This window comes from Solanum pennellii, chromosome 12, assembly GCF_001406875.1.
Source record: "Solanum pennellii chromosome 12, SPENNV200".
NCBI lineage: Eukaryota > Viridiplantae > Streptophyta > Magnoliopsida > Solanales > Solanaceae > Solanum > Solanum pennellii.
This window is the reverse complement of record NC_028648.1, coordinates 57783315-57798239: the sequence shown is the minus strand read 5'-3', so window position 1 is coordinate 57798239 and position 14925 is coordinate 57783315. Positions and strand designations below refer to the sequence as shown.

The 14925-nt window shown below is 32.7% G+C and overlaps 1 protein-coding gene across 1 annotated transcript; it reads right to left on the bottom strand.

Annotated features, from left to right (window-relative positions):
- Positions 1–12104: 12104 nt before the first annotated feature.
- On the bottom strand, positions 12105–13550 carry LOC107006404. The gene is made up of 3 exons (XM_015204966.1): positions 13354–13550; positions 12959–13195; positions 12105–12192 (listed from the first exon to the last, which is right to left on the bottom strand). Exons 1-3 carry the CDS (start codon positions 13548–13550, stop codon positions 12105–12107), a joined length of 522 nt encoding a protein of 173 aa, XP_015060452.1.
- Between the last annotated feature and the right edge of the window lie 1375 nt (positions 13551–14925).

Here is a 14925-nt window from a genome sequence, read left to right as displayed (position 1 = left end):
AAATTGATTATATAATTAGGTGAGATTTTGGGTCTTGGGTAAACATAGACTAATCTAAGTGGTTATAGACTCGTTATCTTACAAAAAATTGTGCATATATACTTGATAGATTGGAAAGGTCCGGAGGTATTGAGGAAGGGAAAAACATTGGAGAAGTAGTTTTCTTGACTTCGATTCTTCAGTGGAGGTTGGTTATGATTTATTTCTATTTGATAGATAAACTCTCCGTAGCAATTGATATGTATTGAGTGATATTGTAAAGTTTTCTATGTATTTAATTGTGTGGTTTGTGGTTGACCTAAAATTCTGAGACCGTTGAATTTATAGTCTTGAACCCTTTCTATCAAAATGATGCCTTGAATAAAGAAGGATTAATGAAATCAATTAATGCAATAATTGGATCGGAGTGTCACGTTCTGACACGATATTATTTAATCGGTAGTGTTCCGATACGGTATGATAGAATCAGAGTGTCACGTTCCGACACGATATATAGGATCAGAGAGTCACGTTCTGACACAATAACATTAAAGGAAAGGAATCTTGATTTAACTTAATATACTCAATCTCAAAGAACCTATTTTTCCAAATGAGTATGGTGTGGAGACATGAGTCCTCATAGGTGTGCTTTATATTGTGATTGATTATGTACCTACTATAGTGGTTTTGTCACTAGTTCATGTTGTTTGTTGACTGTCACCTGCTAAGTATCATGGTTGATTTTGTAATATAATTCAATATATATTGGTTTCTATTTTGGGTTGGCCGATGATACCTACTCAGTACGTGTTCCTTTTACCGACCTCTGCTTGTATTTTCTTTGTTTTTCTTTTGTGGCGTGCAACAAGTGTACCATCGACTCCGACTCGCCCTCATCTCTAGCCAATCTCCAGCATCTTAGATTTCAGGGTGAGCTATTCCTTCTAACTCATGCTGGATTCACTCAGTCAGGGGATAATGTTCTTGAATGGCAGACATGGACCATCTTATTTACTTATTTTGGTGTCTTTAAATATTCTTAGACTTGATATTTGAGAACATATGTCGTTGATGTGATAACTTTAATATTTTGAGTATAATAAGTGTCAGGCTTTAGAGGTTTATTTGATTGGTTATTTTGATAATTTTTGAGCTTCCGCATTTTATTGGTATTCATAGTTGAATTATTTATCTATGTTAGGGTTTAGATTTATGGGTTCACCCACTTAGGAGGTTAAGTGTGGATGCCATTCATGACTCGTTTTGGGTCGTGACAACATCTATCTCAACATGCTTATGATAGAATATCCTCATTTTTAATCTTTATCTCTCCTACTATGATCACAAATTCACCTCAATATCCTCATTTTCATAACATGCATCTTTTGGACTTGAGTGTTCTTGATTGGACAATACTCAGTCACATACAACAATGTCGAACAAACCGCCACTCTGTAAAACTTACCTTTGAGTTTCAATGGTAATTTTTTATCACAAAAGACTCTAGAGGTAAGTCTACACTTCTTCAACGCTTCACCAATACGGTGTGTGATGTTATCTTTGATGTTTTCATTCTCTTGAAAGTCACGATCCAGGATTACCCCCTATATGTGACACGACGTACAAGACTCCGGAAAGCCTCATGCAAGCCTCAAAGCCTATCATAACATAAGATAAGAAAATGGTGCAGAATTTAAAAAATTTTCTTTTATGATCGAAGTCTTTTATAAGCTTAAGAGGAAATATATACTTTGTCTCAAACCATCTATTACCATCAGGACTAAAACTTTGAGACGTAACCCATACGAAAACTCTAAACATAAAAATTAAATGTAAATGACATGATGGTCAATCCCTCGAACACTATGAGGACTCACCATGACTTCTCTTCTTGATCTTCTATGAACCTATCCACGAGGATGGAATTATATATCACAAAACCCTACACTTTGTAAAAAAATGCAGAAAATATTGATTAGCACAAAAAGACACTAAGTATGATAGTCAGGCATAAAATCCTTTAAAACATGCTAATAATGTCATTTTAATTGAAAAACATGCATTTACTAATTTTGAGAATCATCATGCACTTTTAGTGTAAAACACAAGTCACAAACATGTTCATTATATAAATCATTATAACATAATATAATCATCACCTAGTTAACCGTAAGTTATACTTGTTTAATGTATAAATGACGTCCCATGATACCACTCATACTAAGTATCGTTTTTAGGCCACCATATTCATGTTTACCATTCTTTGTTCCCATCTTTATTTAATACTCATAGACAAGGAACATTCACATTAAACAAGTAACGTAAAGGAAAACAACTCATAGAAACAATCCAAGTTAAACATTCATCATTACATTAGACTTTATGTCGATATTTTCAATAGAATCCTTATAAGAACATTCATTTAATTAGACATTATAGCTTTTGAGGAACACACCATTCTCAAAGTTTACTCTGCAATGCATGGATGAAGTCCCATATCCCACCCACACTTCATAGAACATATTGAGTAATCATAGTACATAACTCACGTAATAGGAATATGCCCTAACCGACATACACCATGTGAGGAAAGCATGGAATCTGGTGTCATGTCTCACACCGAAAAGAGTTGGTCTACTTGCCTAAGGTAGAACCGGTAATTTAGCTTAGGTGGATCCACTAGCTAATAACCTATGTGGGTACATAGTTATGAGATAAAGAGGTTGTCACTAGAAACCCGACCTAACTTGGGGAGAGCATCCACCTCACAATATTCACTCGGTGCTAAGCATTAAATTCCCATAGAATAGTAAATTCTCTTTAACATTATTACCCTTGAAAGAAATTTCATTGGCCTATCGATTCAAGGTACATTATTAGGATAACTCATTTAATCCTCATGAAAGGGGTACCATTGGCCTATCGATTCAAGGTTCATTGTTAATCACTCATGAAAGGAATGTCTTAGGCCTACCGATTCAAGGTTCATCATTACAATAGTTCATTGACTCATCATGAAAGGAATTTCATTGGTCTATCAATTCAAGACAAAGCCTTAGAATACTTCATTATTCATTTATGAGACCATCTCCAATCCACCTCTATTTTACTTTCCATTTTCTATATTTGGAGAGTAAAATAGAGAATGAACACTCCAACCCATCTCTATATCACTATATATTCTCCAAATATAGAGACGTGAATAGTAGTTCTCCAAATTTTAGAGAATTACTATTCACACTCTCTATTTTACTTTTTGACTATTTTATTATTATTTCTATAACTTTCTAATTAACATATTATTTTATATAATGTCATTAATTAAATATCTAATATTCATACTTCTTTTTAAATGTATATAATATTTTAAAATATATATTATTTAATATATAGTACTTTCATCGCGAATTAATGATATTTTAATTTTTTATAATTTTCATCAATGATATAATTTGATTTCATTATTAATTTTCACTATAAAGAATAAACATAATTAAAATGATAAGATGAAAATTTTAATTTATAAATAGAATACATAATATGATAATTTTAAATACATCATAATAATACATTACATAATAATTAATTTGGAATGAAGCAGTAATCATGCCGAAAAAATGTTGAACGTGCATTCAGAGTCTTACAATCACGTTTTGCAATTATTATAAAACCGTCACATTTTTTAGGAAATGAATTGCTATATAAATAATAACTACATGTATTATACTGCACAACATGATAATTGAGGGTGAACATGATCTTAATGTGCCAATTAAAGATGTTGTAGTGTCATGATCCAAAAATAGACGTGATGACACGCATCTTATCCCACCAAGACAAGTCTTCCTAAAACTGGATCATTACCCCCAAAATCTGGTTGCCACATGTACAAGCCTCTAAAGTATTACAATTGATTCAAGAAAAAAATAAGTCTCAAATGACATTGTTTCTTGAATAGAACAAGATCATAAATTGGAGTAAGAAGGTCTGCTGAGATAACAAGTAGCTACCTCACAATTTTCCGCAAGAAGCCTCAGACAAGGAGAAGAGAAAATATCACAAAGTCTAAGCTAGTAACCTACAAAAAAATTGTAGTAGCAACGGGTGAGTACCAAACCACACGGTACCCAGCAAGTAAACTTCTAAACACAAGCTAAGGGGATAAAATATGGGTACTCCTGACACGCCAACCGAACTTTCACAACTATAACCTACATAAAATTCAGCCCAATAACAATTCACAGTTTTCATAGCACCTAACTCATCAAAATCATTTTAACAAATTTGCACATCCTCAACTACAAACTCAATATTCAACAATTACAACTTTCACAAAAAGACACTCATAATATCAACAACACACAAGATCAAGTTCGTCAAATAGAGGTAATCAAATATCAAGTACTTTCCAACCACCAATAAATCACATAATCATTATGAATGAACGATGTTATGTGATGCAATGCAATATGACACCATGAAATGATATGCCTTAGAATATCAATTTCTCTCTTAACTTTATATACATGATACTCCTGGAAAATACATCAAGAGTTCATGACCCATGGAGGACTCGCGAGGTCCATATACCGACACCGACGATCTCCACGTGTCTGTGAAGACGATCTCAAAGCACTATCATAAATCAAACAAACTCCGCACGGACGATCTCTACGTGTCCAAATCACAATCATAACTTTTCTATCGCACATATGATTTTCACGTGTCCAAATAATCATAACTCGATCTTAACACAGATGATCTCCACGTGTTAAACCTTTACTCATACCAAATCTCATGTCAATGCATGTGCACAATATGATATCAAATAAAGGAGATGATGCAACATCTCAATAAATCAAATGTCACTATGACATATAATCACCTCAATTATCACAATTATATGAGTTCAATAAAGAACACAATCACACATAATAAATCAAATCAATAATATATCAGTTAATGCCCATATGCTTTGGCATTCTCGGATTACAATCCGCATTCTATAGTAATAAACCTTCCCATTATAACACTGGTACTCATACCATTCTCAACACATCACATACAAATAATTAATCACATTATCTTTGTTACCTCTTTTTATCATTGAAATTAATCTAGGTGGACAAATCAACACTTCTAAATCCCATTACTCCTAAACACATACCACAAGGAAATATACGCATTCCATACACTTAGCAAGAGTTTAGAAATCCACTTGCCTCAATTTATTGAACAATCACTCTGGTACTTAAGCCTTTCCTTTTCGTTGAACTTCCAACTCAAAGCAATCTATTCAAATACATAATCACAACAAGATTCTGAAACTAACAACATTCATATCACTACAGGTCTAGCCTAGACCCAGAAAAACTCATCAAAACCTATAATAAAGTTTCTAAATCTTGATGCTTTTTTTAAATTTCCTCCAAGTTTCAAGTCTAGGGTTAAGTTCCACTTTCTCCAACACCATAAATCTAATATTTTTCATATACTATATTACAATTAATATTTAATTTTCTATCTTAATATATCAAAAACTTAGATTATAATGTAACAATAAGAAAATAATATAAATTAGAATCGACTGATTATGAAGAATGTTTACCAGATGTTATTCACGTAACCCAATTCCAAATTCCTAAGGCATGCTGACAAATTTCTCTAATGGAAATCATTGTCAACTAATACTTTTGAGAGTAACAAGATGTTGTAGAGATTCAAACTCCAACGATGGAAATGATGGTGGATGACAATCTCCGATTTGAACAATTTTTAGCTATACATAAAAAAAAGTAAGGACGATAATGCTCATTTTAAACCCCGTATACATTAATAGAACATTTATAGAAGCACCATCATAATTTCAAAAATTGAGCACTTATGTAATTGTATTTCAATCTCATTAGAATTTGTCATTAATTTGTATATTATAGCATTTTTTTAAAAAATTTATGTTATTTAAAATTTTAGAATAAAATATCATTTTATATTAAATAAAAATTTTGAAAAAATAAAATGTTATATCAATTAAAATTATATAATGTAATGATTGGGAAAAGAAATAAGGGGTTTATATTATGAAATAAGAAAATAAGAATGAAATAAAAATAATAATATAATATTGAGGAGAGAGAAAACCATTCATTTTTAGAGAGTATAATAGAGAATTCGGTAGGAGTTTGTTGTCTGAAAAAATAAAGAACTCTACATTTGAAGAGTAAAATAGAGGGTAGGGTTGGAGATGCCCTCAAAAGAATATCGTCATTGGCCTATTGATTCAAGGTTTATTAAGGTCACTTTTAATTATAGATGAAGAGGATGCCCTTATAATACTAATTTAAGGTATATCAATCAAGATCATTTGCATTCACTCATAAAAGGATGTCACTGGCCTACCGATTCATTTAGGTGAGGAAAGCCTTTCACATCATCACAATTAGTCATAATCACATTACTTTCCAAGTATTCACAAAGCATGCATATAAGAACCATGATGATTCATCGACACATCTAGGATTACTATATTAAACATGGATAACAACATGATTCAAATAGTTCAACATTCTCGTGATATTCATCTTTTTTTAATTCACCCACACCACAAGTTCATAAATTGGGTAAATGGTTCATGGTTCTTGGGGAAAGTCAACATAACAATCCTAGAAATTCCTTAATTAATACATAATTCAAGTAATCAATCCATAACATTCATAATTCGATAACATTTAACTCACATCAAATAATACCCACAGTTTAAGATCTAATTTATATGAATAGGGGGTATTCATGAGTTCTTCAGGAATTCATCTTAAAAACAGTCACTAATCATCAATTTTATCATAATATAAAACAATTAAACCATTAGAAATGTTTTTAAAGTGAATTCATGACTTTGAGTAAGACCCTAACTTTTTGGGTAAAGTTACAAGTTTGAAATTGAGTTTGGAGGGACTTCATAGATGAAAACTATTCATGTATCAAAGAATACCATACCTTGAGTGTAGAAATGGGCGAGGCAATTTTTAAATTCATTTGACATTTTTAAAACTTAAAATAATTTTTTTAGATTTGGATAATGTAGGTTTATTTACAGAAAGGATATATATAGACCATTTATCTGACAGCGCGGGTTTAGATGCGCCATTTTTAAATGAGGGATATATGCTCCAAATTTTAAAGTTCAAGTGTATATTTGTCCTTTTTCTCTTGTATTAATGTTATACATTAAAGTAGATTAATCTAATTGATTCATGAAATAGGGGCAACGTCAAATTTACGGAACATTGCCCTGCGTGACTGCAAAATGCTATTTTACGGTTTGAACATGTCATCTCCTCATCAGATGACAATAATCTTAGCATCTATGTCGAGACTCCTCTTTGTTTGATTAATGAAATAAAATAGAAAAAATACAAACTAGAAACCAAAAAAGGGAGTGGAGAACATACACACACACACAGAGATATATATATATATATATATATATATGTGTGTGTATATATATATATATGTATATATATATATATATATATATATATATATGTACATATATATATATATGTATATATATATATATATCAAGAATCTTTGATCTCTTTGAGTGGTATTCCTTATATTAGTATTGCTTATAAGTAATATGATATTTATAATCCATCGACATGATGGGTTTCATTTGGTTCTCTTTGGGATGATAAATGACCTAATTAACTTAGTGGTTAGAGTTCTGCTTTCATACGGCGGGAGTCATTGGTTCAAATCCAAAAGTAGGTAAAACTTATTAGATACCAGAGTCAATGGTATCTAATAAGGTTTACAACCCACCTTTAGTGATACAAAATCAAAAAAAAATATATCACTAAAGGTGGGTTGTAAACCTTAGTAGATACCATTGGCTCTAGTATCTAATAAGTTTTACCTACTATTGGATTTGAACCAATGACTCCCGCCATATGAAAGTAGTACTCTAACCATTGAGTTAAGTAGGTCATTTATCATCCCAAAGAGAACCAAATAAAACCCATCCTGTCGATGGATTATAAATATCATATTACTTATAAGCAATACTAATATAAGGAATACCACTCAAAGAGATTAAAGATTCTTGATACACACACACACACACACACACACACACACACATATATATATATAAGTATGTATATATATATATATGTATGTATATATATCATATATCATATATATTATTATAAGTGGGAAGCTCCAATGTAAAAAATTGAATTACCATTTTGCCCTTTTAAATTTTATTTTTTATTTTTTATTTTCTTGGAAATTTAAGTAAAAAGAAGTTCAAAGGTCATAACTTTTTAATAAATAACCATGTCTTCTCTAAGAATATTTTATTAATTATATTGATATATTAAGAGATTATTGTGAATAATCTGAAACTTTTTTAGATTGTCCTTTGCTTCTTGTTGCTTGGAAGTCTGATTCTTTTTATTTTTGAGAATGGTAACTCTATACTTCTTCCATGAGAGATGATCCGCGTAAGTTTTTTTTTAATACTCAGAAATCAAAGATAGATATTTTGTTTAATAATGATCAACTTTTGCATTTGTTTATCATCAATATCTTGAAAGACTTCTTTTATATTATGTATATTGCTTGCTGTTTTCTCGTAATTTTTTCGATCTTCTTCGTGAACATCTATTTGTGTTGTTATATTCTTTTGTTGTATTTAGATTATTGGAATGATATTGTCCCCACTTAACTTTGAAGAACCTTGTGATTATATTTTTTTTTGTTTGTGTAGGTTCTATGCAGATAAAGTACTGACAATAAATAATTTCTTTCCTTTCTTATGGTAATAATTTATTTCCTTTCTCCTGGTAATCTTTATTTCATTATAGAATTATATTTTTCATTTTGTTTTTGGGTGAAAATTTTTACCCAACACCTTATGAACTAACAAAATTTATTTTTTTCAGATTGCGTTTATATTTCACATTTTTTTATTAATCAATTGTTTTACATTTTAAAAGTCTCTAAAAAGAGTTGTTATTATTTAATTTAGATTTTAATAATAAACTTTATCTATAGAATAATAATATAATAGTAAAGTCATATTCATTGTATTTAAATCTACGAAACATAATTTTTATTTTTTGTTATATCAATTTATGAATTTTCAATTGGTGCATATGTTATATTTCTATTCTAAAAGTAGAAAAATTATAAATTGAAAGCTCAATTATAAAAATGTTCATTAAAAATTGTAAGGCATTTTTATCCTTTAGTTATGAACAATTTTCTTTATATTCGTGTACAAAATAATAAAAAGATATTAAAAAAACCAATCATTATAATAATTATTTTTATCAAATTATAATGAAATACCAAAAGGAAAAATGAGTTAAGTAGTCTAACAATCACTATATTTAATAATATATGATTTCTTGTAAATCTAAGGGTTAGAGAAATTTTTTTATCTTTATGTATTCTTCATAATTAATATAATTAAGAGTTATTAATAATGTGATTTTTATAGAAATTAACAATAAAAGTTCCTCAAAACTTAATAAAAAAAATATTACTAACAATTTAAACACTCAACACTTATTTTTTGCAATATTTTATTATTTCTATGCAACTTACAAATTGTACTATGTATTACAAATATAAATATAAATACTAAAGCATGACGCTTCATTGCATTTTCAAGTTAATTTTCGTCTCCTCATTTCAAAATTAGGTAGTTTTCTTTTTTTGGTTACCTTCCACAATTTTTGATATATTTGCTCTATTAAACAATTCTTTTTTGCACTTCCGTCTTTAGATCTTCTCTAACTAATCCAATGGTGAGATTTTTGATGTGCTAATTATTAGTTTGATTTTTTTAATACCAATTTTATGTATTTAAGATGTGGATAAAAATAGTTGTTGGTCGAATCAGAGGCTAAATGATTTAACATTATGAAAAATTACAAAATAGAGGTAAGAATATCGTTTGGGGTATTTTTTAGGAATAATGGAGCTGAATCTCCTTTATTCAGCTTGAACTTTAATGATTTTGACTTGGTGATAGATGAAGATAACGTTATACACAAAGGAGTTTACCCTCAAAGATCTTGAGAAGAAAATGACATATGTATACATTGTTACTAATCTTTTAGTATATTGCAGGCATATAATTATATAGATGTAAAATGACTATTTTAGATTATAGGAGATATTGTACTATATTTGTCACAATCCAAATTCGTAAGTCGTGATGTCACCAATGTTTCCAATCAATAGGTAAGTCAACCAACATAATTAACAAAACTTAACCAACTAATGAGTAAAAAGACAACCAATTAGCAAAAAAATCTCCAACACTGAGTTCCTTATAAGTATGAAATGCGGAAACTAATGAAATACCACCTCAATAATTGGTGTCTTAAGTACCAAAACTTCTAAAATACAATGCAAGTCTAAAACTAAAATGGCAAATCTAACATAAGAGATATCCCGTCTGAATACTAAATGACAGAACAAGTAAAAGATAGAGGGAGGTGTGGGCCACGGAACAACCAAGCAACTCATCACAACTCCAAGAGACTCCAACTCGTACTCAAATTGCTCCACGAGCTGTGCTCCTACTCGTAATCAAATCTGCACCACAAAGAGTGCAACAAGTGTAGTATGAGTACGAAATCATGTGTACCCAGTATATATCATTGACTGACAACGAAGAAGTAGTAACGAGAGTTTATATAAGAAAAAGATTAATTCTTTAATTATACAAGTCTATATTACACTTAACAGTCAAGTTTCATCAAATTGAGGTAATCCAACATCAAGTACTTTCCAACTACCAAATAAAACACATAATCATCAAGAATGAAAGATATGATGAAATGCAATGCAATATAATGCCAGGAAATGATATGTCTGAGAATACCTAGTATTCTCTCAACCGTATATACAAGATACTCCTCGAAAATACATCACGAGTTCATGACCCATGGGGGACTCGCGAGGTCCATATACCGAAACGGACGATCTCCATGTGTCTGTGCGGACGATCTCAATGCACTATCATAAAATCAAACAAATTCTGCACGGATGGTCTCCACGTGCCCAAATTACAATCTTAACATCTCACCATCCCCAGCACAGACGATCTCCACGTGCTCAACTTATAATTAATCTCATGTCAATGTATGTACACAATATTATTTCAAATAAGGGGATGATGATTCACCTCAATCAATCAAGTATCAACATAATATATAACCACCTCAATTATCACAACTATACGGGTGTAATAAAGAAAAAAAAAATCACACAAGAATTTCAAGTCAATAATATATTAGATGATCCCCATATGCTTTGGCATTCTCAAATTACAATCCATATTATATAGTAGTAACTTTCCCTTTTATAACACCGGTACTTGTACCAATGTCCGTCACACCATTTATACGAGACCCCCATCTTTCTCCCTTACCCATTGTCTATTTAATTTTTTTAAATTTTTAATTAGGAAAACATCCTTCAACAAGTCTAAAAAGTCTTAACATACCTTAAATGTCGAACTCGTGTCACCAATCTTCAAGATTTTTCCTTTCCTTTTCATAAAGCTTCGGAACGTTCGCAATCTGAATTCTACGGTTTCTTTTCCCCTACACATTTTATTAGAATATGTTAATGGGGTTATACTAATCACTCATTTAACTTAATTCAATGTATGGGCTAAGTGATAAAAAGGTCTTAATTAAATTAGGTACTATTTTGGCCCATTAAATATTCAACTATGTTAATCATTTAACAAATATCCGACAACTAAATAATCGTGGTTACCGAATATTTTATAATTTCTATTTTAATTTCTACGGAAGATTCAAGATAGTTCGAGTTCTCAAAACGACCTAGAGGGTCGTTACATCACCTACCACTTAAATAAACGTTCGTCCTCGAACGTAAAAAAAAAAAAGAACTCACCTAAACGCTCAAAAAGCTGAGGATATTTACTCATCATGTCTGACTCGGTCTCCCATGTAGCCTCCTCCACTAGATGATGCTTCCATTAAACCTTCACTGAAGCAATCTCTTTTGACCTCAACTTTCGAGTTTGCCTATCCAAAATGGTAACCGGCTCCTCCTCAAAAGTCAATTTCTGATCAAGTAACACTTAATCCCACTGAATCACAGGAGCACCACCCTGATGATACTTCTTCAGCATCGAAATATGAAATAGAGGATGGACACCTGACAAAGCAGAGTGGCAAAGCCAACTGATACGCCACCTCACCAATGTGCTCCACAATCTCGAAAGGTCCAATATACCTTGGGCTCAACTTTCCCTTCTTTCCAAATCTTATCACACCCTTCATGGGTGAAACCTTCAGTAGAACCCTCTCTCCAACCATAAACTCTAAATCACGAACCTTTCGATCTGCATAACTCTTTTTCCTACTCTGAGCCATGAGAAGTCTATCGTGGATCAATTTGACCTTGTCCAAGGACTCCCTTAGCAAATCTGTACCCCACGGTCTAACCTCAAATGCATCAAACTAACCGATTGGAGATCGATATCTCCTACCATACAATGCCTCAAATTGTGCCATCTCAATGCTTGAATGGTAACTATTATTGTAAGCAAACTCCGCTAATGGCTAGAACTGATCCACTGACCACCAAAGTCAATCACACACACCCGCAACTTGTCCTCAAAATTCTGGATAGTTTTTTCAGACTGACCATCAGTCTGAGGGTGAAAAGTTATACTGAAATACACTCGAGCGCCCAACTCCTTCTACATAGACCACCATAAATGAGATGTAAATTGGGTGCCACAGTCTGAAATAATAGATATAGGAATCCCATGCAAACGAACTATCTCTCGAATATAGATCTTGGCTAACTTCTCTGAGTTATAGGTAGTCTGAACTGGTACAAAGTGTGCAGACTTAGTCAGTCGATCCACAATGACCCATATAGCATCAAACTTACCCAAGGTACGTGACAATCCTACCACAAAGCCATAGCAATACGCTCCCACTTCCACTCAGGTATAGGCATCCTCTGTGTCACACATCCAGGCTTTTGGTGTTCATCCTTCACTTGCTGACAATTCAGACACTTGGATACAAAATCTACTATGTCCCTCTTCATACGGCACCACCAATAATACTGCTTCAAGTCACGATACATCTTAGTAGCCCCCGGATGAATAAAGTACCTCGAACTATGAGCCTCTTCCATGATCAATCTAGTTAAATCACATGTACGAGGAACACATATACGACCTTTAATCCTCAAACTCCCTCATTATCAACCTTGGCTTCTCCTTTTTACACCTTGTCTCCAATCTTACATAAATCACCATCGTCAAACTGTTGAGCCCGAATCTGCTCCAACAAGGATTACCCAACCTCCATATAAGCCAACACCTTACTAGTTTCTGAAATGTCAAGTCTCATAGAGCTATTCGCCAAGGATTGGACATCCCTAGCTAAAGGACGCTTGCGAACCTGTAACATGGCTAGACTACCCATACTTACCGCCTTCCGAGTCAAGGCATCTGCTACAACATTTGTCTTGCCTGGATGATAATGAGTAGTCATGTCGTAGTCCTTGAGCAACTCCAACCATCTCCGCTGCCTGAAATTGAGATCTCTCTGATTGAATATATAATGGAGACTACGATAATCCGTGAACACCTCACAATGCACACCATAAAGATAATGCCTCCAAATCTTCAATGCAAACACAACAACCGCTACCTCTAAATCATGAATAGGGTAGTTCTTCTCATGAACCTTCAATTGCGAAGCATAAGCTATCACCTTTCCCTTCTGCATCAATATACAACCAAGCCCAATCCGAGAAATATCACAATATACAATAAAACCCTCTCCCTCCACGGGTAGGGTCAAAATTAGAGCAGTAGTCAATAATGTCTTAAGCTTTTAGAAACTAACCTCACACTCGTCAGACCACTGAAAACTCACATCCTTCTGTGTCAATCTAGTTAATGGAGATGCAATAGATGAGAAACCCTCTACAAACCATCATAATAACCTGCAAGGCCTAAGAAACTCTGAATCTCAGTAACTGAAGCAGGTTTGACACAATCTCTAACTGCCTCAATCTTCTTAGGACCCACCATAATACCCTCCTTGGACACTACATGTTCCAAGAATGCTAACGAACTAAGACAGAACTTACACTTTGAAAAGTTTCCATAAAACTTCTTCGCCCTTAGAATCCCAAGCACAATCCTCAAATGATGCTCATGTTCCTCCTTAGTGCGTGAGTATATCATTATATCATCTATGGAGTCAATAAAAAAGAAATCCAAATACGGTCTGAAAACTCCATTCATCAAGTCCATAAAAGCTGCAGGGCATTAGTCAATCCAAAATACATTACCAAAAACTCATTATGGCCATAACATGTTCGAAAGGTTGTCTTAGGGATATCTACCGCCCTAACCTTCAGCTGATGATAGCCAGATCTCAAATCAATCTTGGAGAAACTGAAGCACTCTGCAATTGATCAAATAAATCATCAATACGAGGTATCGGGTACTTATTTCTGATGGTTACCTTGTTCAAATGCCGATAGTTAATACACATACACATAGTCTTCACAAATAACACTGGAACACCCCAAGATATACACTTAGTCTAATGAAACCATTGCTGAACAAATCCTGCAACTGCTCCTTCAACTCTTTTAATTCACCCGGTGCCATACAATAAGGAGGAATGGGAATAGGCTGAGTGTGTGGATCCACATCAATACAAAAATCAATATCACAATCTGGTAGAAGACCTGGAAAATCGGTCGGGAATACCTCTGAAAATTCACTCACCACTGGAATAGACTCAAGCATAGGAGTCTCAATACTAGTATCTCGAATGTGTGCCAAGTAAGCCAAACATCTTCTTAGTTCCAACTGACGAGCCTTAAGAAATGATATCACACCCTTAGGAG

Bases quoted from the DNA above. Each gene is read 5' to 3' on its own strand.
- LOC107006404 (XM_015204966.1), bottom strand. From the start codon at position 13,550: ATGACTACTCATTATCATCCAGGCAAGACAAATGTTGTAGCAGATGCC. The intron at 13,196-13,353 runs GTAATCCTTGTT...TGATTTAACTAG, and splicing joins TTGGCTTATATGGAGGTTGG to ATTGATCATGGAAGAGGCTC. The intron at 12,193-12,958 runs GTAGGATTGTCA...CTGCTTTGTCAG, and splicing joins CGTATTGCTATGGCTTTGTG to GTGTCCATCCTCTATTTCAT.